Raw genomic sequence first — 26,304 nt, forward strand, 5'->3', positions numbered from 1 at the left:
ACAGGGTCAGAGCAGGAGGACTCACTCAGAATATTTCACATACGTTAGATCAATCACACCCTTAAAATATTTGGGTTTTCCCCTTGTTGTCCTACAAAGGGTCAAGACAGATAACCACAACATGAGAACAAACCCCGAATGTGCACACAGTAGATGGAGATGAACCATATTCATAAAGTCTACGCTGTAATGGGTGCAGTGTCTGAAGGAAGATCCAGTAAAAGGAGGCACCAGGGCCAGAGGGGGATAGAAAGCAGCAGGGGGAGCGGAGAAAGGACAGCACACCCCACCTGTAATGTAGCTTAAACATGCCACACCAGGCAGTACGAAAATGTGCGTGACTCGGGTAGTTAATCTGCGTCTCATTAAGTAGCTCAGATGAGTTTTCAAGTTTCTAAACTGAAACCCTTGCTCTGCTCCACCTTTTCTGCCAAAGCAGAATCCTACAATTGTGCCTTTTGGCATCAGGGGCATACGGAGCACAGGAGTAAGCGCTGCTTCTCCACCACCTCAATATCCAGCAACTCCCATTTTGGCACCAAAAAAAAAGAGGCATCAAGATTTTTCAGAAAGTTCTATTTTAACAACTGTCAAATTTAGTTCCTATGTGAAAAGTGAAAGCACTTGACCACCTCGAGCCCCTTTTTCTCTAAACACTGCTTCGCTGCTGAGCTCCATCCCATGCAGCTCTGCCACGGCAGCACGAACACCAGCCAGGGCGGGCAAAGGCCTCTTGACTCCAAGTTTGTGGTGATGAGGAACAACTCATACAGATGCAGACAGAGACGCACAGGCACAGAGTTCTTGTTAGCAGCAAGAGCAGAGCCAGGCTGAGCCCTTATTAACAGTTCTCAATTTATAGGTTTACAGATACAGGGCTGGACCAAGAGGTTAGACAGGGTGTTTTTCAAAAAAATGTTATCTCAAACACACCACACTCATGTTGTGACTGTTTTCAGACACATTCCTATGCGTAGGTCAGAGAGGTTCTCCTGCCCCTCTGCTCTGCCCTAGGGAGACCACACCTGGAATATTGTGTCCAGCTGTGGCCCCTCAGTTCCAGCAGGACAGGGAACTGCTGGAGAGGGTCCAGCGCAGCCACCAAGATGCTGGAGGGAGTGGAGCATCTCCCGTGTGAGGAAAGGCTGAGGGAGCTGGGGCTCTGGAGCTGGACAAGAGGAGACTGAGGGGGGACTCATTCCTGGGGATCAATATGGAAAGGGGGAGTGTCAGGAGGATGGAGTCAGGCTCTTCTCGGTGACAACCAGTGACAGGACAAGGGGCAATGGGTTCAAACTGGAACACAGGAGGTTCCACTTAAATTTGAGAAGAAACTTCTTCCTGGTGAGGGTGGCAGAGCCTGGCCCAGGCTGCCCAGGGGGGTTGTGGAGTCTCCTTCTGTGCAGACATTCCAGCCCGCCTGGACACCTTCTTGTGTAACCTCAGCTGGGTGTTCCTGCTCCATGGGGGGATTGCACTGGATGAGCTTTCCAGGGCCCTCCAACCCCTGACATTCTGGGATTCTGTATCTTGTGGGCGGCGTTCCGACCCACTCATTTGCAGTCCAGGCCCAACACTCACACCTCATACATATGGGGGCAGTTTTCCAACCCAAGGTATCATTCTCACTGACCTGGGCTATCACTCCTTGCACTCATTAAAAAAAACATACTTCTGTATAACCTGCCCAAGGCTATTTAGCTGGAACGTCAAGTCCTGCTGTCACCACAAAGTCCACTGAACTCTCACCTTGGCCGGCCCTCAAACTGCCTGCACGTTCTCCCACCGGCACCGTGACAGCAAAACACTGTTAAACATGCTGCGAGAGAAGCTGATACCCATTTCTCTCCTGTCCCTGAGGGACTAGCAGCTCTAGGGGAAACAAAGGCGTGCGGAGGACGAGAGGTGAAGCCACAGCCCGCGCTGCCCCAACTCAGGGCCGCCCCAAGATGGCGGCGGGGAGGCCGGTGCGCGGCGCCTCCGGCCGTGACGCCACTTCCGGCCGCCCCGGCGCGCCGGTCGCGCTACCTCCCCATGGCGGCGGCTGCGGGCGGGGCGGGCGGCGACAGCGGCGCCATCGACTACTCGGTGCACGAAGCGTGGAACGAGGCCACCAACGTGTACCTGCTGGTGGTGCTGGCCAGCCTCGCCCTCCTCGTCTACGCGCGGCGGTGAGGGGAAGCGGGGGGCCGGGGCGGGGGGGGGCGGGCAGAGGCCTCCGGGCGGGCCGGGCCTGTCACCTCCTGTCCCCCCGCAGGAACAAGAGGAGGATCATGCGCATCTTCACGCTGCCCCCGGCCGCCGAGACGCCGCCCGAGCCCAACTTCTATGACAGCGTGAAGAAGATCCGGCTGCGGCAGCAGCTGGAGATGTACTCCATCGGTGAGTGGCGGGGAACGGGGATCCCGCCGGGCGGCCTCGGGTTTGTCCCCGTGCGCTGGGGACACCGGGGCGGTTGTGAGAGCGGATCATGGGATCGAGGCGCGAGGGAGCGGAGGGAGCTCTGCTGGCTGTCAAAACGAGTCGCGTGGTGAAGCTAAGAAGAGCTGGGAACAGCCGAAACGTGGATGCGTTTGTAAAAAGTTGAGGGGACTGTGGAACCATGAGTAATTCAGCTTCATAAATTGAAAATCAATGGGAATCATACTGTACCTGACAAGTGTTGCCGCTCCCATCATAATGTTGAAGGTAGGAAAGAGCCCCATGGCTCCGCGGTTTCAGATCCGCTTCAGAGAAACACCTGCACCCGCTTCACCCCAGCCACGTGCGCATGCCTACAGGGGACAAGGGCAAGAAATGCTTTCGTGAGTTAAAACTTTTAAATGTAAAGATTCTTCAGCTGGGCCACTGTAGGAATGAACCAGGACATGCTTCCAACAGAGGAATGCCTGCTGGCGTTCGTTGGTGCTGTTTGTTCCACCGCACACAAACTCTTTGACGTCCCTTTTTCCTTGCCAGCCAGATTAGTTTTGAAGTCAGTGTAGATGTTAGTGTGTGGCTTGTATATTGTGGAGGAGATGAGTGATGTGGAGATCAGCCGTGTGACTAATGAGTCGTTCAGGCCATCTGTAATAGTACTTCTGAAGCTACAGTCTTTAATTTTTATTTTTTTAATGAAAGGACCCGGACAGAATCATAGTTCTCCGCCATTAATTTGCTGACCTTTTGCTCTGAGCCTGCTGCTCAGCCCTGCCGCAACCACGTGCTGCGGGCCCAGTTCCACGCGGTGACTGAAGCTTCCCTTGTGTGGCTAAGCGGTGAAATTACATTCTCTGATCTTAAGTCTATCTCTTGATTATTGCCATATTTATACATGTGTATATGTATAGATGTGCATACAAGCATACATATACATGTATACAATAAATGGTGTTGATGGGCGTTTCTTTTTTTCAGCGAGGAAGTATGAACAGCAGCAGCAGCCCCCAAAACAGACAGAAAGTGTCCAGCTCTCGGTGGAGTGACGCCCACGCGTGTAGGAGCTCAGGAGATGGATCCAGCGCTGCTGCTGAGGGTCAGCGCAGGGACATTGTCCGTGCCTCGGCACTGATACGGAGCCGAAGGCAAGGGGGAAAGGAGGGCGATTTGCCTGACAACTTTGTTCTCGGTACCTTTTCCTTGAGCCTGTGAAGGAAACTGAATGCCTACAAAAACGTTCAGCATGGAAGTGCCAACGCAGGAGAGACCTGCTCAGAGCAACCTCTGAGGGCAGAGAAGTGCGGGCTTAACCGATGTTTTAAGTTATTTCTCGCTGACAGCACCTTGGGAATCAGCTTCTACCTTCTCTGGTTATGGTAGAAAAAGCAAGGCAGTAACTATCAAAACTGGTTTGTTCCTTAATCGTGGATTGTCGAACTTGCCAAGTGCATTTGGTAAAGGTGAACGCGGGTGCTGCGGCCTCGCTGCCGAGCCAAGGGGAGCAGCTTTGAGAACCCGGAGTGTCGCTGGCGGCGGCGCACAAAGCTTCTCATCTCCGCGTTTATGCAGAGGTGGTGTATACAACACTGTCAGCCTTTCCTGGAGAAGCTTTGAAAACCAAGACGTACACGGTCAACTGCATGTCTAGAAAACACTTAAAGGAAATACTATGATGCTAATAGCAAAGGCGGTTAGCTTAATTTAGCCTAATTGGTCTAAAGAATGAGATTGTCTGTAAGCATGTGCGTAAACAGAAAGAGCACAGCTTGTCCAGAACAGACATCCCGCCCCACTTATGTATTTCTTCCAAGATAAACCACGAAATAAAAGAATTTAAAGAACGCTGCAGAAGTGACTTCTGAATAAAAGCATCTAATCGTGAAAACTACTTGAAGACGTATCACACTGTAATTCCTGATGTTATGTGACTTGAGCAGGCTGAGCGGGGAACAGAACACTAAGAGCAGAGTGCTGGAGCGTGTGCCCAGAAAGAGGTGGGTTTTTTTTTTGCAGTTCTGTGCTAAAATACATTAACCTTGGAGCACTAGCAGACAGCACAGCAGTTCACTGGGATGTGAGGAAACCTGCCTTATTCACCCCATCTCATAGAATCATGGAATTGTTTCGGTTGGAAGAGACCCTCAGGATCATCGAGTCCAACCACAACCCCACTCTGTCACTAACCCGGGTCCCTGAGAACCTCATCTAAACGCCTTTTAAACCCCTCCCGGGATGGTGACTCCAGCACTGCCCTGGGCAGCCTGTTCCCATGCCCCACAGCCCTTTGGGGAAGATTTTTTTCCGAACATCCAGTCTAAATCTCCCCTGGCACAACTTGAGGCCATTTGCTCTTGTCCTGTCACTGGTACTTGGGACATGAACCCCCTCCATGCTCCAGGCTCCTTTCAGGCAGTTCAGAGATCAGACCGTGTCCCCTCAGCTCCTGCTCTCCAGGCCGAACCCCCAGGTCCCCCAGCCGCTCCCATCACACTTGTTCATTGTTCGAAGTTGTCTGTACTTCAGCGTCTGTAGGGGCAGGCAGTGACCTGGGCACGGGGCGTGAGGCTGCGGGCGGCTCCGTCCCTCAGGAGGACGCGTTCGGGCCCTTTCGCAGCTTCCCCACCCGCGCCCGGGGGGACACGGCAGCGCAGCCCCGGGGGCGGCGGGAGGGAGGGAGACCCGCGCCCGAGAAGCGACGGGGAGCGGGAGGATGGGGAGGAAGGGCCACGGGAAGCCCCGGCGCCGTTTCCTTCCTAAAGCGCAGCCCCTCCCGTCGCTGATCGGTCCCGCCGCTGGCGCACAGCGACCCCCGCCCGCGCCCCCTCCATCCCGGGCCGCTCACCGGCCCGGAAGCGGCGCCCACCCCTCCGCTCCGACCTCACTTCCTACCGGCGCTTCCGCCTCCGGGCCGTGCCGGCTGCTGCCGCCGCTGTCCGCGCCGTCCGCGCCGTCCTCGCCGTCCCCGCCGCTCGGAGGGCGCCCGCTGCGCGGTGAGTGTGGCCGCGGCGGGGGCGCGCGGCTCCGCCCGCCCGCCCGCCCGCCCCGCGCGGGGGGCGCTGAGGCGGGAAGGGGCCGCCTGAGGAGAAAGCGCGGGCGGGCGGAGGGAGCGCGGCGCGGGGGGCATGGCGGGGCCGGCGCGGCCTGAGCGCGGGTGGGCTCCGTTCCTCCTCACGCCCCGCGGGAGGGCTCGTCCCTCCGCGTCCCGGTGCCCGGCCGCGGGCTCAGCGCTGCCCGGGAGCGGGCGGCCGGTCCCTCCTCGTGGCGTGTCCCGTGCCGCGCGGCGCCCGCCTGTCAGTGGAGCGGCTGTCAGAGCCCGCGCGGACGGGGGAAGCGATTGTTGCCCTGAGGGCGGTGAGAGCCTGGCCCAGGTACCCAGAGAGGTGGTGGATGAACCATCCCTGGAGACATCCCAGGCCAGGCTGGACGGGCTCTGAGCACCCTGAGCTGGTGACGATGTCCCTGTCATGGCAGGGGGGGCACTGGGGAGCTGGGAACGTCCCTCCAACACAAACACTTCTATGATCCTATGAACCCTTTCTTTCGGGTTTACTAAACTCAGCCGTCTTTCTGTCTGTAGCTCATAATTGTACAATTTCCCTGTCGGCTGAGCTGGAAGCACAGCGAAGCGCTTAGAAACCGCTAGCCACTTGAGTTCTGCTTGGATTTGTGGACCTGAGGTAGTGGCACAATTATCTTCACAAACTTGTCAAGACAAAACATTTTTAAGGAGAAGCAAGAAAGACAAAAGCTTTTCCAGGTTGCGCACCTGGTGCAGCTGTTACGGTGGTAGCAGAGCGGAGCTCGAGCCGTGAGCGAGGGGCAGCCAGGGGGTGTTTTCCTGGCTTCCTTGCAGCTATTGGAGTTCTCTTCCAGCAAAACTGTACCCTGTTTTTTTTGGGTTTTATATTTCAGTTTTACGGTACCAGTATGCTTTGGGATGGAAGGTGCAGTCAGCTTTTGGTGTTTGACCTTAAATTTCTGCAGTGACTTTTACCTGTAAGTTCACAATATTGCATGTAGGAAAAAAGCGCTTTCTTTACTTGGTAGTGAAAGAAGGGTGCCTAAAAGCAAACACATAGAGACAATAGTTTGGGGTGTTTTTGTGTGTGTGTACATTTGCAGTAGTCAGGCGCGTAGGCATGCACAGAAAGTTCATACTGGATTAGCACATGTCTTGCATGGGGAAGGCTTGTGACCTTTAAAAAAATTGTGCTGAAGTTATCTTCAGCCACGTTTATTTTTGAGAATGCTGTACAGAGGCAAAGCTTCCTCGCTTACCCAATACTGTTTAAATAGCTGTTATGATATGTAGCTTTAGTGGTGTCTGATCACTTGAAGCATGAGAGGGAAGGCTTTCAAATCAGTTCAGGCTTTGCACCCATAAGATACTGCAAAAAAGCATTAACAAGTTGCTCTCAATTATAGCTCAGATGTGTTTGGGAATCCGACCGCTCTGTTGTGTCTGTGGGAGTTGCTGAACAGTCAGATCTTTGTAAATGTAGCCTTCTGGTGGAGTTACAACTGTGACTCTGTAATCTTATGTGAAAATTATAATCTTCTGTTAGATGGTGGGAAAGTCATCTCTCTCCTCTCAAGTAAAAATGTGGCTGGCCAGGTTTTACATTCAGTGCTGCACAGAAGACCGAAGCTTTTCAGAGAGAGCTTTATACATTCCATGACAAGGCTAAGGAGGGTCTTAAATATTTTTGAGCTCTGAGCGTGACTGTGTGTAAAGTTGAAGATGTTGTAAACTCCGTGGGCCTCACAGTGAAAATATCTTGCCCTGTGCCATGAGCATTTTGAGTTTCGGTCCAGTGTTATGTGCCTGGATAGTATGAACTGGCACGTGGCGGCCAAGGCCAGATGAGAACATAGTTTGTAGCAGCTGCCGTGGTGCCTCATGGCTGTAAGAGTTATGAATTTCAGCAGCGCGGTGCTCGGGTGGTGCTAAACCTCCTCTCAGACTTCCCTCCCAAAGCATCCCGATCCACTGAGGGAGCCTTCGCTCTGCTGCTTGTACCGCTGACACCTGTCGAAGCTCCGAAAATGGGGAGAAGATCCCAGTGCCTCCACCCCAGGAAGGTTTGCAGGGAAGCCTCTTCAACGCGCTGCGAAATTATTCATTGAGAATATTCTAACCTGTGATGAATCCTTCTGTAATTTGTGTTTTGCATACACGATTAAGCAGCGTTGGCCAAAAGCCTGGTGACAGCGCAGGCCTCTGGAATGTCTCCCTGTTGCCTGGGCAGTTTATTCACGTTAGCTTACTTCCGTGAGCATAATCACTCCTTTTAAAGTCTTCCTGAATTCAGGAGTGCCGCTGCTATTGAGCAAGCTGAAATTATACACGCTGCAGAGAGAAAGGTGAGTGTGTGGCAACGTAATCTTTCCTCCAGAGGAACTGAAAAGATTTTGCCACGGCCCTAATTGCTACATTAAAGAGACTGAAAATTGCCACTACATGCCTTCCTCAACAGGGAAGAAGCACCTTGCTGGGAAACCTGTCATTAACTCCGTGATGTCTTTGGCGTGTTGTGCCTAAAGAGCAGCAGCATTTGGAGGAGGCTTGCTGACAAAGAGCGCTCCTCAGTCGCAAGTCCCTCTCCCCTCCAAACACGTAAACCCTGTTTTAGTCACCGTCAGGAACCTGGGTGATGTAACCGAGTTTATTAACTGGTAGTCTCTTGAGCAAAAAGGCAGCACTTGGTCTTGTCCTGGAGACACGGCTGCCGCTGAGGAGCCGAAGGTTTCGGTGCCCCAGGCCCCCGAGAGAGGAGGTAAGATCTTTTATTTTGCAGCCCCATTTCCGTGGTGGCATAGGAGCTAAGGGCTAAAGGGACAAATTTATTCTGATCTCGCAAGCACCATCAGAAATTGGTCTCGCCTGGGTCAGCGCGACTCCCTCCTGGCCAAGGGACAGATACTGAGTATGACAGGGATGCTGGCAGAACACGCCAAAGCCAGCGCAGAAATCTAATGAGAAATCTGACATCAGGGCATGGAAATGGGTGCTACTTCTTCCCTAACAGAAGATGAGAAGGGAGAAGGAAAAAAAAAAAACCCCAAAACCCTGTTGTGCTAAGAGCAAAAGACTCAGAATTTTTTTTAGGCAGGAAAAATCCTGCCTTAATAACCTTTTTTTCCAGCTCAGTGCTTGGTTGTCTCCATGAAATCTGTGTTTACAAGGAAGAGGCTAAGAGCCTTTTTAAGAATGAAGGTGCTTTGCCTGACTTGTGCAAGGAATGTCCAAGCTTTGGGTGTTACTTTAATCAAAATAATTCCTGGTCTTTTTATGGAATATCTCAACTCTGGGCGTTACTTTAATAAAAATAACTCCGGACTCCAAGATTAACAGAATTGCTAAAAGGAGTTAGTTCTCGATGAGAAAAACAATAAACTGAATTTGGAATTTCTGAACCAAGCCCTCGAAGGCAATTTGTGGCAAAACTCCAGAAAAAGAAAAAAACACTCATTTTTATAAAATAGCCGTATGTCCTCTTTCCCAGTTATAGCCGGGCTCTGCTTTGAAAAGTGATTGTCCCCTTGCAGAGGCCTGGCAATGAGATGTCTTAGGAGAACTGGGCTTAATTCTAATCCAACAGCAAAATGGTTTTAAAATCCTAAAAAGGGGCTGCTCAAATTAGGGATTTGCTTAAATAGCAAAGAGCAAATACCTTACATTTGTTCATCTGGAGCAGAACTTGGGTCCTGAGCCTGTGAAGGAGCAGTGCCCTTCAGTTTCTGTCAGGACTTGCTGGAGCTGGTTTTAGACAGCCGTGGTGGGTAGAAGGCATCTATAGCTCGCTCCTGGGACAGACCGGAGTTTGCACAAGATTACAGAAACATTTGTCTTTTTTTGTGATGGAATAGGAGTGTTTCGAAAGGATTGGGCTGGCGGGAGGGCTATGTGACTTTCCAAAATATCCTCTGGATCATCCTGCAGACGTAGCTTGGAATATGCTCTTGACTGACAGCGTAAGGTGTGAAACATAAATTCCCGAGCAGGAAAGATGCAACAGGAGCCTCGGTGTGCTGGCGTTATTTCTGGCGCTTCTCTCAGCTGGCTCTCTGGGACCCCAGCAGCTGCTGTGAACTTTACCCGGCACAGAGCACTCGGGATCTCTGAAATACTCTTGTTTTGCCGTTGCTCGGGTCGTGGTGTCCGCTCCCGGGAGCAACGTTAGAGCCAGCTTCTGTGACACTGCTGGTAAAGCCAGCAAAACCTAGGGGAACCCTTTTACTACTTGATGAAAAAGTAAGAACATTGTCTTTCCTGGCTTTGGTTGGTGGCCTTTAGGGATTGGTAGTTGAGGGCATCCATTTTCTTTAATATGGACCGGCAGCAGGGAAATTCTTGCTTTTCCTTTGCGGAGGGAAGGTGGGAAGGGTGGAGGCGGAGGCGCTGGCTTCCTCAGCCTTCTCTCCTTTATTCATGACCGTCTCATCCGACGGCAGCGACGGTTGTTTATGGGAACTTTTCTCTCGCTTTGGTCATGGCCCGTGGCTCGGCGTGCGGGTGGTTTGCGGCGCTGCCGCTGCTGCACAGAGCCAGGTCTGCAGTCAGATAAGGCTCGGAACAATTGGTGTTCTTAGCTCACCCCAGTCACTGAGTTCACATGATCTGCAAGTGGCCAGTGGTTTTTTTTTTTTCCTAGGTAAAGCATGTACTGCTTGTATTGCACATTTATTTAAAGCTATTTTTAGCACAGCAGATTGAGAATTCTAGCGGCCAAAAATACCTTTGAGTCCGTTAAAAGATCTCCTCACCCAAAGGGTGTTTTTTGCGCATGATAAACAGAAAATAACGCATCTTTTCCACTTGAGTAGCGACCCAAAAGCCGTGAATGCCTTTAGCTCAAGGCCTCGCAAGATCCCTGGTGGGAGAATCATCCTCTGTCGTTGCCGTCTTCTCTTTCAGCCTCGGTGAATCCTGCGATGCCGAAGGCAAACCCCACGCTGCCCGACCCGAGTAACCGGGGAACCATTAAACCGGTCCCTGAGAAGTGTGCGGTGGGGCAGTTGAACGGCGCTTACGAGACCCGGGGGTTTTTTGATCAGTATATGACAGACTCAAATAGAGAAAAAAGCTGCACGTGGTGCTATCACTTAACGAGCTGGCGAAGTGGTTCTGTTAGTGCTTATTCTGGTCATTTATTAATGAACCGTAGGCCGGGACAGGCGTTTTCTCTCGACTGGTTGCTTCTTGAAGATCTTTCTCAAGGGGGATGAACTGGTGTAATTCTGGTTGAGGCAGAGAAGCGTTCTCTTGCCGTAACTCACCAGTCCCAAGCCTGTAATCAAAAGGCTTGCGGTAGAGCAGCGCTGGCTGTGGTGTCCCTTAGAGATGCTGTGAGATGACATCTTCCCATGAGATACCAGCCTGACCTCCTCTTTCTCTCCTAAAGACTTTGGCATTAAGAACTTGTGGCCTGGGGTCTGAACTTTTAGTTCTAGAAGCTGGGAGAAGAAAATTTAGCCCACGTATTTCTGCAAGGGGGACTATTTTGGGGAGATGAGAGGATCCAAAATCTCAGGTTTAATTTCAGAGTCTCCCTTCTTTGCCTGCTGCTTGCATGCATCATTATAATACTATTTTCACCAAGATGAAGGTGTGGCTTTCTACCTTGGTGCCTCTTGCAAGCGCTGTGAGCAGGAGCGGCGGTGACTAATCGCACTGCAGCTCTAGCGAGCACTTCGCATGATAATCACGACCAATACATCACGAGCTCGTCCATAAGCAGCAGCACAGGCTGAAGTTATTGCGCCGGGGACCCTGCAGCTCGCTGCGACACCAGCCAGCAGCAGAACGACATCGGTTTTGCTTGTTTGGACGCTGTTGTTCTTTATTTGGACGTGGAGGTGGCAATTCTTTGCTGAGAGGGAGAGGTTCCTGCATGACCTTGAAAAGCCCAGCTCAGTATGCTTCTTGTCTCTTTTTTTATAACCGAATTTATCATCATTTCAGGGCGGACACCAAGGGCAACTGATTGAAGTTGCTAGATCGTTGCCTTAAAATCCGTTGGATTATGTTCCTGCTGTGTAAGAGGATGGCGTGGGCGCTCGTGGTGCAAGGCGGGCTGCAGCCCCGGCCGGGCAGCGAGCTGCTTAATAGCTGCGCCGCTTCCCTTCTGCGAGAACAAAGGGATATTTAAATGAAATGGAAAATCAGTGCGTTTGAAACCTGGCATAATTACGCCGCGTGATGTTACCGAGGCCAAAAGTTTAGTCAGATTCCAAGCAGACCTGGACGTTTATACGTATAATGACAATGTCCAGAGATGCAGTAAATGGGATTAAAAATAAATTAGGGATATAAACCTTCATGCTAATTGATGAGGTCAGGAAGGAATTTCCCTTTGGGTGAATTATATCGTTGTTTGCTACCCGAGCTGTTCCACCTCCCGAAGTATCTGGTCCCGATCACGGGAGGCAGATTCTCCACGAGCTGCAGCCGCGATGTGACCCGGCGTGGCAGCGCCCGGCGTTCCGCTCGCGTGGAAAGGGGCTGAGAAGCACTTTTTTTCCCTTTTTGGGGTTTTCTGAGGCCACCTGTACCACAGTGCATGTCTGCTTTTGCAATTCCTCCTTGGGGAAAGATGACAACTGTTGACCAAGAGCTTTTAAGGAGTCCCCAGCACTGCCTGCTAAGGCAGCAGCAGCCCACGTAAAGATGGAAGCTGCGATGGGCACAGATGGTGTCGCCGTGTTGCTCTGTAGGTTAAAAAGTAGCTCTGTGAGCTGCTGAACTAGTGAAAACGAGAGTTTCCTGCGGCTTTCTCAGTTTTGGTGGCACTGCGGTACCTTAAACATCTTCCCTTCTTTCCTTCATTGAAATTGGCCTTATAATTTACGTTTTGGTGTACGGGACAGTTGGTGTGGTTGCGTAACCGTTGTTTCCTTGGGAAAGAAGGAGAAAGATCACTCTTCCAAGCAAGGTGCTGTGAAGGATTTTATTCTCTCAAAGCAGTCAGGTGCGTGAACAGTTACACCGAATAACTGAGCCCACGTGCCTTTAAAACATGTGTTGTTTAATCTGAAGATTTTTCCCCAAGGTATAAGGGGAAGGCTTCCTTGCCAAAATACGATAATAGAGTTAAGAGCCCAGGAGGTTTCTGTGTTTTGTTACTGAGCTACAAAATTCTTCTGCAGTGTTGGCTGCTACGAAGATCAAAGTTAGAAGTACCAGCCTGCCAGTACGTTGTCTCTTCAAAAGAAAACGGAAGATGCCTCGGTTGTTTCAGGTGACAATCAGCATCAGATCTTTTGGACAATTATTCATCTTCGTGTACAGCGCACTTTCTGCTGCAACTGCGAGCAGCCTGGATGTCTTGTAATCTGTGTTGTGCATATGCTGAGTGTAGACATCTGATTAACAAGCGAGGATGTCAATAATAAATTGAATTACTTGTCTGCAGTTAATTTGTGATGCTCAGAGAGAATACGGAATTACATCGCTGTTACAGAACAGTGAAGTTGTGGCTTCTGTTTCTCATACGCCGTGATCGTCAGGATAAAAGATTTAAGGCTCACGGTGGTATAAAATAACGGGGTGGTGATCTGGCCGTGCTCTGGGTGTCCTGCAGGCGGGACACGTGCGGCCGCCCCGGCGTTGGCGCTCTGGGGGCTCTGATGGGCGGTGGCTGCTGCTCGGAGCGGGCAGTGCCGTGTTTCTCGGCAGCAGGCGTGACCCGCGAGGCACAGGCTTTCGGAACTGTTTGCCTTCTAAGCACTTTGGAGGGTAAGGACTTCTTCAGAACGTATTTTTCTTTGACACACTATCCCCGTACAGCAAATACATTTCTTTCCTGCCCAGTTACTTAACAGCTATTGTTTCTACAATACCCTGAGTGCTGTCAGAGCGTTTCTAGCCTTGACCATCCAAGGCTTAATGATCTTCTCTGCTGCAATATGCAGGAATGAAAGCCAAGGCTGCTTCCGCTCCGGACCCTGTTCCTACATCCACCCCTCGTTTCTAACATGAGAGAGCTGGAACGACCATCATTTCACTAGGAGGAGTTGAGGAAGGACTCTGCTTGTCTTTCTGAGCACGCTGCTGTCAAGCACTTTTGCAGAAGAAGGGAGGATTTCAGGTGGGAGGTGGAATTCTGAGAACTTGAGGCAGTAGCTGATAAGAGGTAGGATCTGCTTTGCCTCTGCTAGGAAGGGATTTTGGTGCTAATGTTTATTTAAAGATGGCCTTAACCCTGACAGGGAGAGCAAGTGGCTTTGATGCTTCCGTCTCCCTGCGGGCTGAGCGGGTTTGGTGCCTGCTCGTCTGCCCTCAAGGCTCCGCGGCTCTGGAGGCTCCAGAGATCGGTTCTCCTGCACCTTCTTGTTCAGCATTCGGGCAAAATGGTGAGGCAGCCGAAGGGTTTGGACGCGAGATGGCTGCGTCCCCGTTGTGCAGATGAGTCATCCCTCTGCCTCTCACAGTTCGACTCCGAACGATGCCGCCCTTGGCTCCGGGCCTGCTTGATCCCGAGTTTTGGATGGCAGAAACAGATAGGCAAGTCCCCTCCGCCCCAAGCCAAAACTTCTTTACGCGATTTTGTGGACAAAGGCGCTCTGAAAATACTTCAGGTCTTTGTCACATTGTAGTTAAATTGAAGTAAATGCAGAGGAGGCGCCTCCTCCGGTAGAGGATAGTGTGTAAAAATGCAGACTGTGGTGGGGGAAGCAGAGGAGAGGCTTAAATCTTGGCTTTTCCATCTCCGTTGTGGGCTGGAGCTCTAGTGAGTGGGACAGCGGGGTCCCGGGGAGAGGTGACTCGCCCTGCGCTCAGTTGGGTCAGCGTTGCCTTTGCGTCCGGGTGGCTGCGCAGGCCAGTGCTGCGGGCCTGGCACCCGCCGCTGGTTTCCATGGCCAACGGAGATCCAACAGGACTTCTCCTGCTGCTCGTGTCGGGAACGGAGGCGCAGAGCGGGAGGCTGCGATGGTTCCCCCAGCTCTGGCAGGAGATGTTTCCATACCCAGCATGGCAAAACTTGGCCTTTGTGAGAGGAACTCTTTTATTTCCTGAAAGGAACTTGAGTGGAAGTTGGGATTTTATTAAAGACGCAGAGGCGTATTATTATTCATCTTTCCTTGCTTCATCCCTGTGATGTTTCCTGTTTTGCTTCTTGAGATACAGGTGTCATGATGAGGAGCTTCTCAGGAGCAGAAGTGGATGATGAGAGGAGATGAAGAAATCAGACATTTAAGAAGTTGGCTCGAGTTTCCGTTACAGGCATGGAAAAGTTTCTGAGGCCAAGCCATGCGAGAAGAACATGAGTAAAGAAGAGGGAGATGTAGACCCAGACTTGCTAGAAGGGATTGCGGGATTTGGGAGGACGCTGCGCAAACGTCACATAGTTTGCTTGCTCGTTCATTTACCTGTGGCCCCTGGATCCTAATACCTTGTTCACGTGTCTGGTTGGAAGCTGAGAAATCCCCCCGCATCTGTGTCTTTAATATAATCGCAGCTTCAAGCGCGTTTTAGGAACAGCAGAACGTCGCCGTAGTTTTTATTTGTGGATTAGAAAGCTGCTGCTTTGTACTCGTAATCAATTTTGTGTCTTTGTAGAAATGTACATTGAGCATGGGGAAGACCAGACAATGACCATTATGGAATAGGAAATCAGGGTTTGCTTGCATTTAATATAAGCAGCCTTTGCATAGAAAGTGTGACAGGTATATAGGTAAAAGAAAAAAAATAGTGCTAGTGCTCTAATTTGAGAAACCTTATAATGTATTCTTGCGCTGTCCTGAGACAGACGGCATCATCAAATATGAATCGCTTCAGTCTTTTTTTATTTGACCGTTGGTCACAAAAACATTGCAGATGGGTACGGGCTGTAGGGTTTTAAGTTCAGCTTGCTTAGGTTTGAGTCGGGGAGAGCTGTTTAGAAATGGAGGGGTTTTTAACGTCTCGGCCGTTACGTGAAGTATCTCCAGGGAAGTCCTGGCCCTGCCCGTGGTCCAGCTCGTCACCGGCCTGTGAACAGACCGACTTCTAAGTGTCTGTTACGGAGCCGAGTGTGTATATAAAGTTTTGAAATGAACGGCAATTTCCTGTATTGGACAGAGCTGCTGGTAGAGGCAAAGAGCATCTCTGTTTTTCTTCTGAACTCTTATCTGGTGTTTTAGCCTTAATAAAAGGCCGTGGTTATTTTTGCATACTGACTGAATATTTGGCCTTTAAGAGTATATAATTAGACGGAAGAGTAAAAGCAGTTGTTAAAGGACTGTTTTTTTCTAATGAAAATAGTTTGAAATCATATAATTTTAGTTTCTTCTGAATGGATGTGATTAGTGTGTTGGAAATAATTTACAGTGGATATAAAGGGAACAGTTGAGAGACAGTGGCGGAGAATGTGTGCCGCTATTTTTGTAGCTAACAGTTATATTTTTTCCATCTCTTTACTTAGATCTCGCCATAAAAATGAGCAGCTAAATTACAATTGGGTACAAAACCTATTTGCACTTACTGATATTTATATTTTAAAGTAGGTATTATTGTACTAATCGATGAGTAAATCGCGATGACTGTGAGAAAATCCTGGCCTACATTATTACTTGACGGAAAAATTACTATGGGACAGTGTTGTCTGTATGATGTGAAAATGTTCTCATGGATTTTTAGTTGCTGAAACTGGCATCAATAAACTTCAGTTGCTGTTGTTGACTGGCACGAGTGGGTCTGCACGTTCCTGTGTTCTTGTGTTCTGCCCCGTGTTGCTCCTCTCCTGCTCTTTGCCTCCTTTAGATCCACCGCGAGGCGTTTGCAGTGCGAGGTCTCCACTGTTCCCCTGGCTGGAAAACTGTGCCCGGGACTTTGTGCAGCTACCTTCTCTTTATTTCTTCTGATTTAAACGCCGGAGGATGGCGGCACAATCAAACCCCACAATGAGTAGAGTAGCCAGTGGCTCAGTTAGTCATTTTTTTCATATTTTAAATATATTTGGTGGTAACTGCCCATTGTGTTTCAAAGTAGGTACAGGGTGGTCTTCAGCACGCATGAGTTTCACATTCAGTGGGTGACACCACTGTATCCCAGAATCGAGTGTAATCAGCGAACAATGCAGTCTGAATTATGGATTACCTTGGAGAATGGAAAACGAGTTTTTCTTGGTTGAGAACTTCTTAAAGCTGGAAAGGATTATGTTTCCTTTAAACCCCTGGTACTTCAGATTTAAAGAAACAGACATGTAACATAGCCCAAATTTATTGCGATCTGTTTAGTTACTTGTATTAAATGAAAGTGTCGTGTCTGCTGAAGTTAAAAATATAATAATCGCAGAATATAATCGGTTAAATGCTTGGAGATGGTGTTGATTGAAATATTAAGCCCATTTTGAGAGTAATGTATTCCACATCATTTTATTTGTTGGAATTTGTTCAATATCTGGTTCATTCAGGGCTGAGGAACTGATTGACAGTTGAAAAATGGCATAATTAACTTTCCCTATTTATGTGTAGGAGAGATAAAAGAGGAAACAATTCTGTGACTTCCGAACGTCTCGGTGACCAGAAACAACGAGTTGTTTATTAATTATAGATTCCTTGTTTACTTCTTTAAAAGAATATATCTATATATTTGACATACCTTTTTTTCCCGGGTATGCAGTGTTCTTTCCGTGCTGCCCCCTTGCTCCTTTCTGTTGTTACCAGTACCACAATGCAGGCTGTGCTCCCTTCTGGATGCTGCAGGAACGAGCTCCGCACACGTCTCCGCGCCCCACGGGACTCTTGGCGTGCTGTGCTCGTCACGCCTGCCTGCCGCACACTTCACTGCATTTCATTTGTTAACATTTATTTATTGGTTTTTTAATTTGTATTTAATTTTGTCAATGGAGGCAACGTGTGTCCTGTTACCCTGCCTGTACCTTTAGGAAGACTTAGTGCTGGACCAGCATTAGGTACCAGGGTTTGGTCCCGGGCTGGAAAAGCCCAGGTGAATGCAGGAGCCACCTCTCCGTGAGCACCAACTCATCCAAGGGAGAGACTTCTGGGTAACACGATCCCAGGCCAAGCCGCTGTGTTAAACTGGTTTGAAGCCTTTCCGATGATTTCCAGCGCTGATTCTCACACAGGATGAAGCGTTGAAGTGGAGACCAACGTTTTGTTTTGTAGAAGGTAAAGCTTAGCTCTTCTTGACCTGCTTCCCAGGACCATGTGCCTTCAGTAAGTCCGCTTGGAGGTGTTCATTGAACCATGTACCCAACTCTGGGACATTCTTTGGCGTGTTGTGTTGGTGATGATCTAATTCCTGGCCAACGTGACGAGTCTGTTGGCCACATTTTTGCTCCGGCATTGTCCCTGGAGGCGTTTAAAAGATGTGTAGATGGCATTCTTAGGCACATGGGTTTGTGTTTAAACAATGTGGACGTGAGGTTCTCAGGGACATGGCTTAGAGCCAGGGATGGGTTGGTGGTTGGACTCCGATCTTGAGGGTCTTTTCCAACCAAAATGATTGTGTGATACTGTGGTGAAGCAGCCAGCACGTTAACTCTGCCTAGTAGGTGGAACTCAAGGTTCTCTCCTCATGTCTCTGGCAGTGAAGGCTACAGGAGATACATGTGGACCATTACATGGGCTCTGAAGAACAGGGATGAGCAGCTGTTGGGTTTTGGGGGAAAACAGGCCGTGCAGCTGGCAGCTGCCATTCCGTGTGTGGTCTCCGGACAGCATTAGGCATGGTCACCAGCCTCCCAGTGTCACACTTGGCTCCTGCTCCTATGAAACAAAGCCAAGGTCACAGCTCTCGTTGCTGTTTCCGCCTTAATAACTTTGATATGGCAATGCTTGTAGAAAAAAAAGCAAAATTTCCATTGCCACAATGTGTTGACCTCATTCATCTACTTCCACAAACTCCCATAAGCACAGTTGGCATCTCCAGGTGTCATCGTCCTTCCTCTCTTTGGTGGTACCCCTGGTCCTTTCCCCGCTGGCACTCCACTCCAGCTCTGCTCCAGCTTTTACACGGGGGTGCTCAGAGCCTGGCCCAGGATAACCAGAGATGAACCATCCCTGAGACACCCCCAAGCCAGGCTGGACGGGGCTCTGAGCACCCTGAGCTGGTGACGATGGCCCTGTCATGGCAGGGGGGGAACTGGGGAGCTGGGAACGTCCCTCCAACCTAAATGATCGTGTGATTCTGTGCTGCTGGCCACACGGATTTTGGAGGTTGTTGAGAGCCGGCCAGCGTGGTTTGGCGTGTTGGTAGCAGCGCTTCACGTGGAAGGGAGAGGGTCGCTGGGCTCGGGGAGCCCCAGCCCGTTCTGTTCTCACAGCAGCTTTTCTCTGAAACCCAAACGGACATGGAAACGGCGGCGATCGGGGCCTGAGGTGTCAGGTTGCCTTTATCTGAAAAATTCACAGCGTTGGCTGTTGGCCACCGCGCTCTGGCTTTTTACCAAGGGGATCTTTGCCTAAACCTCTGAATGTGCAGAGGCGCATTTTTGGCTTGCCACGGGAGGGTCTCGGGACTGTTTGTGTGTTTTGCATGAAGGCAGCAATAGGTCCGTTAATAATTCAGGATGATGCTGAGTTGTCAGCAGTAGCCGGGGTTTTTAGAAGCGCTTTGCCTGCGTCGCTTGCTCTCTTCAGGCTCGGGGTGATGATGGATTAAGCTCAGGGAAGCTCAGAGCAGCAGTTCCCATTTTCTTGGGTGGTATGGACACTGTAGGCTCAGCCTCTGGTGAATCAGCCGGGGCCGTGGGTGACCAGTTCCCGGCATTAACTGGGCCAGTGCTTGACTCAGCCTTGGCCGGAGCCCTGGCCGGAGCCCTGAGATGGTTTTCTGTACCGTGAACCGCAGTTGTGCGTCTTTCTGTTCCAGGATTATCCCAATAGATGATGGAATGTGTTGGAGCTTGCTACCCAATATGCAAAAGCAGACGAGCTTTTGTTGATGGGAGCTCACAGTGTTGGTAGCTGTCTGCAGAGCAGATATTCGGTGTTCTGTTGGTATTTTGTTGATGGGAGCTCGCAGTGTTGGTAGCTGTCTGCAGAGCAGATATTCGGTGTTCTGTTGGTATATTTTACACACAATGGAGTTAGCGAAGCACGCAGAAATGGTTCTGCGTTGGGTAGAACTGTGTTACATCTCCGTCAGCCTCGAGGCCTGATTGCCAGGTAATGATGGGCACGTGGTGTCCACAGCGTAAAAACCAGGAATGAGGGTTTGGCAAGAGCTGGATTTCTTTGAGACACTATGGAATAGCTGTGCAGTCACCTGCCGCCTCTTTTCATTGCTCCTCATTCATTTCCTCTCCTTGGTTTGAAGACGAAGGGCTCCCCGGCAGGGTCAGAGACTGATAAGAGAAGCAGAAAAGTCCCCAGTTCCAGCTGCTGGTGGCTCCAAATTTCAGAGCACCAGCAGGTACGTGAGAGCCCGAAAGCTCCGCTTGCTGCTCAGGAACCTTATTTCCATTGGCACAAACCAACTGGGACAACGTCCTGCGGCTTTCCAATGTTTTTATTGTATTTCCCTTGCTGACCCAATGCACTTTACAGGTATCCAGGTTCCAATTCTTACAGGTTTTCATGTTAGAAAATGACAACCATCCTCTGTTATTTTCTACTAAAATGTATGTATTTTAAAATACCTATAATTGCTTACTTACGTAGCCTTCACCTCTGAATGGCAAAAAGGATGGTTGCATTTGATATGGAAGTTACATTAAGTTGCAAATTGACGTTGTTTTAGTGGTTGCTGGTAAACGAGAACTTGGGCATCTGTCAGAAAATAAGCGATGCAGAAATGCAAAACAAAAGGGCTTTAAAATTAATTGTTTAAATCAGTATTTAAAGCAGAATGTCAATCTGCCTAGTGTGGGTTTGCTGAATCCAACAGGGATCTCTTGACTGTGCGCTTCCCAGAATAAATTACAATTGAGAAAACAATGATGATATCTGATCGAGATTGTAACATACAATATTTATCATTTCTACAAGTATTTGGTTTGGTGGGAACCAAAGCGATGCTGCCGTTGCCAAAAGCCGATCCTCACCGTGTATTTTGCGGTCGTATAAATTTTCCTTTGCCTGCTTCTTTAGTGGTGTCCCAAATTGCAGCTTGTTTCAGTGGTCAGCCAGCTCGGCTTGGACTTTCCCGTGCCCGGGGCCCGCGGTGCTGATGTAGCAGAACAAAACCTTTGAAGATGTTTCCTTTTCTCTTCCCCGGGCTGTTTATTGCAGGCTCTGCGTCCCGGCCCGGCCCGGCCCTGCGCTTCAGCTCAGCAAGAGCGGCCGCTGCGGCCGGGCCGGCTCGTGGGAAGCGGCACCCGACGCTTCCAGTGTGTTCTGCTGGGGCCCACACGCTTCCAGTGTGTTCTGCTGGGGCCCACACGCTTCCAGTGTGTTCTGCTGGGGCCCACACGCTTCCAGTGTGTTCTGCTGGGGCCCACACGGTTCCAGTGTGTTCTGCTGGGTCCCAGACAGTTCCACTGTGTTCTGCTGGGTCCCACATGGTTCCAGTGTGTTCTCCTGGGTCCCACATGGTTCCAGTGTGTTCTCCTGGGTCCCACATGGTTTCAGTGTGTTCTCCTGGGTCCTACATGGTTCTGGTTTGTTCTCCTGGGTCCCACATTGTTCTGTTTTGTTCTCCTGGGTCCCACATGGTTCCAGTGTGTTCTCCTGGGTCCCACATGGTTCTGGTTTGTTCTCCTGGGTCCCAGATGGTTCCAGTGTGTTCTCCTGGGTCCCAGATGGTTCCCACAGGTCGGGCTGGCAGCTCCTGCCTTTGGAACACGAGATATTCCCAACGATCGTGTCCTTTACACCCGTATCTGCGTGGCGGTGGTCACTCTTAAACCCGTCTTTTAGCGAAAACGAGGGTGGATTTAGCGCTTCATTGGACTGTTTGCATTCGAGCTTTACCAAGCCAGACATCAACAACTTATCAGCTATAAACAGAACATGAAATAATATTTTGCATTCTTTTTTATTATTTAACTTTATAAAGTTAAATAAGTGCTCCAAGACAGTTCCTGTGTTTGTTTATTCACTGCCTTCAAACGTTGGAATCCAGACCTATAAATACAGGCTGACTTCAAGTTTACAGTGACGATTGCTCTCACTTGGATTGATTGACTCTACTTGTGAAAAACCCAAACTATTAAGATGTGTTTAGATCTGCAGGAAAATATTCACGTTTTTCTTGTTAAAATACGCTGCTTTTGTACAGATGGGAAAACCAGTGTGAAAGTACCGACCTGGCTTTTCTAACCCCAGGAAGCCCGTTTGCCTATCGCAGGACTCACAGGAAAGATGCTCAGACCAGGCTTAAGAGATGCAGCTTTGCACAAAGTCAGGGGCTGTAGCGCAAGCTTAAGAGCAGCTGGGTATTAACCTTCAATACAGAGGCAGCGTTTCCTATAAAGGATCGTGGTCTGATACTTCTCATTCTTTTTTAATGGGGATTTTCCATGTCATTTCTGCATTGCAGATTTCCAGCTGGAACTTTGCCCTGATTCTTTGTAGGAGATGATGTAGGTTTACGGGGTTTTCTTCAGAAATATAGACCACTTTTCAGATTTACCACATTATCCCTGAACATGATCTGCAGCCGAATTTAACCCATTTAGAAAACGTTTGCCTCCTCGTTAAGAAATATCCTGTGTTCAAAGTTGGAAAAAAACATAGATGAGATAAGAATTATGTTTCTGAGTCTGTGTTTGCAGATATAAACCGATGATTTGATTTTTCTCAAATGTTCAGGACGGACTTAAGTTTATTATGTTGGAATATGATGCCGTGGCTTTGGGTGACTCAGAACGGACCAAAACCTATAAGTTACATTTAAAACACGATCGATTTATAAACCAGAAACCTGTTTAAGTAAACTCGTGTCTGTCAGTTTTTAAACCGTGACAGCGCGGTTTTGATTTTTGCCAAACAAGGTGGGTCAATTGCGTTATATAATATTAAAGCAAATATCTTACGGGAGGCCAAGCCCGGTCCTTTCAGGCAAACATTATTTAACGTACACGCAAAAAATGTTTCCCACTTAAAAGCAGCGGGAGGAATTTGGCTGTGGGCAGCCGGGGCCCAAGCGCCGAAAGCCAAGTTGCTTGTCCAGGCACCGATCCAGGCAAAACTCCCCCATGTCTTGAATGTTCCGCAGCCGCGGGAAAGCACCGTCGTTCCCAAAGCCGAGGTGCCTACCTGGCCCTGTGTGCGTTCCAATTCACACTGATCGCAAATGAAACCCCCGGGGCTGCCCGGTGGTACCTGGTGGCACCAAAGCCGCCTGAACACGAGCTTTCCTTGCTCGTCTGTGCCTGTGCTTGGAGGGGAAAAAAAAAAAAGGCAAAAAGAGAGGAAGGTTTTGTTGCTTTTAATACGAGCTGCCTTGGATTGGCTTGCGGGGCCGTGCAGCCGTGACGCAGTGTTGTGTTTTATCAGTGCCCACCCCCGGCAGAATTCTCTGCTTAAGAGGAGCAGATTTTCACCTACGGGAATAAGGACTCCGGGCTGGTGCGGATGCTCCGGGGCCCGGCGGGTGCCCGCTCGTCCCGTCCCGGTGAGCGTCCCCGTGTCCCGTACAGCCCTGCCCCGCTCTGCGTGCCCGGCGGGGCTGTGCCCACCATAGCACGGCTATTTTAGACATCAGCCTTTATTTACCGGCAGCGCAGGGCAAGTCGCGGGAGGAACTCGGCTCCTTTTTCTCTCTTGAAACGCCTTTTAAATACTGGGTGAGTGTTCAAGATTGCTGTGCATGGTTTTCTTTGGTGACATGTGTTTTCCGAGCGCTCGTTTGCTCTGAGTGGCTCTCAAAACTCTGTAGTGTCGAATCATAAAAAGACTTTGTTCGGTCGCTGAAGGATCGAATTGTGCTTTAGTTAGAGAAAAAGTCATTTATCAGCAGATGAACAACGAGGACTTGTTGATACTTCCCGTGTCTTTCCTGGGTTGCAGAGCCGCTGTTTGAACTCGGCTGCTGCCGGTGTTTTCAGGGCATGTTTTCAGCGGCGGGATCTCACGGTAACTATTTTATAAGCGTTGTTTTGAGCTGTCGGTGCTGGGAACGGAGGTCAACAGGGGCCGAGGGAAAGCAGCATCCCCTGGCACTTTGGGAGGTGACAGTGACAGTCCCTCTGCAGCCTTAAGCCGGATGCCAGTCCTTGCAAAGCTGTCAGTCCAGCCTTGCGTCCATATCGAGTATAGTAGCGTGGAATACGCTTAAACACATCTGGACCGTGTTCAGACGGGAACCAATTGATACAAAAACCAGCTGCAGATGCAGTAGTTTATTTTTTAAAGTAAATCGAGGGCGCTTTTTTGTGTCTCAGAGCATTAAACTTGCATCACGCTTGGCCTTGTGACAAGCCCTGTGTGTGTAATTTAGAGCCATATAGGGATGTCCTTAGTCCCGAACCACACAAATTAAAACCACCTTTCCTGCTCTGAGTGTGGTATTAGTTCTTGAAAAGAGAGATTTTTGTCGGCTGTGCAGCCCGAGCACGAACTGGAAGCGATAAGGACTATTGATGTGAGCAGTTTGGTTATAAATCAGGTTTGGTTTCTGTGCCAGATCCATTAAAGAGTTTATATATGCAGGTGGGAAGCCCGACAGGTTGGATTTAAGTAAAGGAGCGCAGCCAGAAGCGAGGGGTGCGGACTGAGCGCCTGGAGCGCTGGCGGGGCCGCGTTGTACACAGCCTGGTGAGTAGAGCTGAACCTGCCTGTCGGTGCAGATTAAATCCAGGTGTCTGTCGCGAAATGTCTGCGGGGAAGAAGAAATCGTCCTCGCGCCGTATCTTGTCAGACCACAAAACGGAGTATTTGTTACCGTGAGAACTGCCCCATGAGCTGCTGCTCCTGAGTTTTGCTCGTGCTTGGGCAACAACAGCAGAGCGTTTAAACCGGGACCTCGCTCCGTCTCTGCCGCGTCCCGAGCAGGAGGAAGCTTTTCAGCTGCGTACGGGCAGATTTATTGTACAGGGTGAGCTGTGTACGGGGTGATTTATTCACCTTTCAATATTTCACAGGAGTGCAGTAGATTCTTCCCTAATTTTCAGCCAGGAGGAGCGAAAGGGCCGCTGTTGGGTCTCTGTTGGTTCCGGTCCGTGCCAGGCGCTCGGGGTGCTGGTGGGTGATGCGCTGCCATTGCTGCCCTAGACTTTGAACTTCGTCCTGAGCTTTCGTTTAACCGCTCGGCCCCATTGTCGGGTGATTCTGTCTTCCCTTCAGCAGCAATTTGTTTGGGGAGGTAAAAACAAAAACAAGAAAACACAACCAAACCAACCAAGTAACCACCAACGCAAACCACCGACTACAGCTGACGCCTTTATTTGTCGAATTTCATATTGATTTTTCACTAGAAACTTCTCTAGGCTTAGAAGTAGACTGCGAATAGTTTCCAGAAGAGCTGTCTTAGTAAACGTCTGTATAAAACCATGTCCTAAAATGATCTCGTGGCTGTTTCCTGAGGATTCACTTGTCGTTCTGCATGAATCAAGGTGCTTCCTCACCTCCCTTAATCTCTCCCCTGGGGAAGAAGGAGCACTTTGTGTTGACAGAGTTATAACAAGATGTTTAGCCAGCAACAAAGCCAAGTCCGGGGGGGGTGTCTGGATCATCTGCCAGCGGGGCACAGGGACGTGCTCGGCATTGCCAAAAAATCCCATTTCTCTCCCCACGGTGCAAGTTCCGTAAGTTCCTGAGTCCACTTAAAAAGCTTCAAAGTGAATGTCTGAAGTACAGGTGTCTAATTACAGATTGTAACTATATCGCTAAAACCCTTGCCTTAACGCAGAATGAGTTTCTCACGGCTCGAAGCCCCGTGTCCCCGCGCTCCCAGCTCCGGGTCCTGCCGCCCCCGCTACCAAAAACGCCGCCGCCCGCGGTGAGTTCGCAGCCGCGCTGGTTCCAGGGTCACCCAAAGCAGCACAACACCCAAATAATACATCCAGCGAGGTTTTCCAGCGGGTCTGCCCAGGCGTCCAGCCGCGGGTGCCGGGCGCCTTCTCCAGCGCCTGGCGGGCCGGGTTCGGTGGCGTTTGGCAAACACTGGGGTGTGTGGGTGGAATGCAAAGGAGCGGGAGAGGAGCGCGTGGGGGCTCCGGCTGCCGTGCACAGAGCAGACCATCTGCCGTTCCCCACTGGCTGCTCTTCCCCGGCGTCTCTCTTGTCCCGGGACTGCCATGGAACACCGTGAGCCCCCCGGTGAGATCAGGGGACGAGGAGCGCGGCTCCGCGGGGCTGAGCGTGCCAGATGTATTTTGGGCTCCAGAAAGAAGCACGCTGCAAGGTTCAGTCTGTATTTAGTCACTGGCCTACTTTGGAGGATGCTTGGCATTTCTGAAAACTTTCACAGCAGTAACGTGCCTTTTTCCGTTTGTTTCTTTTAGTTTCTTTATATGTTTAACATCCCTTGAAGGCTGGAAGAAGTAACGGCCCTTCCAGTGCTGCCGACACGTTGATCTTTAATTGTGCGTTTGATCCCTTTCCTGTGTTGGTTTGGATTTCTGTGCCAGCTCGGTCCCTCCTGCAAACGGGGGGTCACATCAAGGCCCTGGGTTTGGAGGGGGCTGCGATTCGAACCGTCACCTTGCACGACACGACCGGAGCCAAACACCTTTTCCCATTTCGGGCAGGGAGATCACACAGCTGCCCTTCCCGGCCCTTTGCCAGCACAGTTGGGAAACTCTTTGGCCTTCACGAGGAGGTTTAGGAGCACACGCTTGAACTCTGAATTTCTCCGGGACCATCTGGGGCCCTTCACCCCATCCCAGGGTGGCTACCGAGGGCAACCTTGTGACTCGGAGGTTTATTTTGGAAGCCGCAGGGACTCTCTGTGGCCAGGGATTTGGCCAACCCGATCCCATGAGCTCGGCTGTGGTGGGGAAATGTCACAATCCCAAAACACCCCCCCCGGCTACTTTCTCATCCAAGAAATGG

General features: G+C 50.2%; 3 protein-coding genes across 9 annotated transcripts in view; 2 read left to right on the forward strand and 1 right to left on the reverse strand.

The window, feature by feature from the left end:
• The window catches only part of HGSNAT (heparan-alpha-glucosaminide N-acetyltransferase), a 22,099-nt gene extending 16,673 nt beyond the window's left edge, over nt 1-5,426 (reverse strand). For 2 of the 5 annotated variants that reach the window (XM_082050647.1, XM_082050648.1), the window contains exon 1: nt 5,308-5,365. The gene's annotated coding sequence lies outside the window, so the exon portion shown is untranslated. Of the gene's footprint in view, nt 1-1,749; nt 1,900-2,652; nt 2,775-5,307 lie in introns of those variants that run through there. The other 3 variants (XM_082050644.1, XM_082050646.1, XM_082050645.1) reach the window with 2 other exon arrangements.
• SMIM19 (small integral membrane protein 19) lies at nt 1,986-16,081 on the forward strand. Its single transcript, XM_082050667.1, has 4 exons — nt 1,986-2,171; nt 2,258-2,382; nt 3,397-4,783; nt 14,549-16,081. The coding sequence occupies exons 1-3, from the start codon at nt 2,035-2,037 to the stop codon at nt 3,462-3,464; spliced, it is 330 nt and encodes a 109-aa protein (XP_081906793.1). The 5' UTR covers nt 1,986-2,034; the 3' UTR covers nt 3,465-4,783; nt 14,549-16,081.
• Nucleotides 5,317-26,304, forward strand: part of SLC20A2 (solute carrier family 20 member 2) — a 46,370-nt gene continuing 25,382 nt past the window's right edge. The window contains exon 1 of one of the 3 annotated variants that reach the window (XM_082050641.1): nt 5,317-5,408. The gene's annotated coding sequence lies outside the window, so the exon portion shown is untranslated. Of the gene's footprint in view, nt 5,409-22,856; nt 23,097-26,304 lie in introns of those variants that run through there. The other 2 variants (XM_082050640.1, XM_082050642.1) reach the window with 2 other exon arrangements.

The sequence above is a fragment of the Streptopelia decaocto genome (assembly GCF_964273445.1).
Source record: "Streptopelia decaocto genome assembly, chromosome: 4".
NCBI classification, from domain to species: domain Eukaryota; kingdom Metazoa; phylum Chordata; class Aves; order Columbiformes; family Columbidae; genus Streptopelia; species Streptopelia decaocto.

What these genes read in the sequence shown, in the direction of transcription:
- SMIM19 (XM_082050667.1), top strand. Translation starts at nt 2,035, where the DNA reads ATGGCGGCGGCTGCGGGCGGGGCGGGCGGCGACAGCGGCGCCATCGAC. An exon ending in CTCCTCGTCTACGCGCGGCG is followed by an intron (nt 2,172 to 2,257) that starts GTGAGGGGAAGC and finishes GTCCCCCCGCAG; the next exon opens with GAACAAGAGGAGGATCATGC. An exon ending in GCTGGAGATGTACTCCATCG is followed by an intron (nt 2,383 to 3,396) that starts GTGAGTGGCGGG and finishes TCTTTTTTTCAG; the next exon opens with CGAGGAAGTATGAACAGCAG.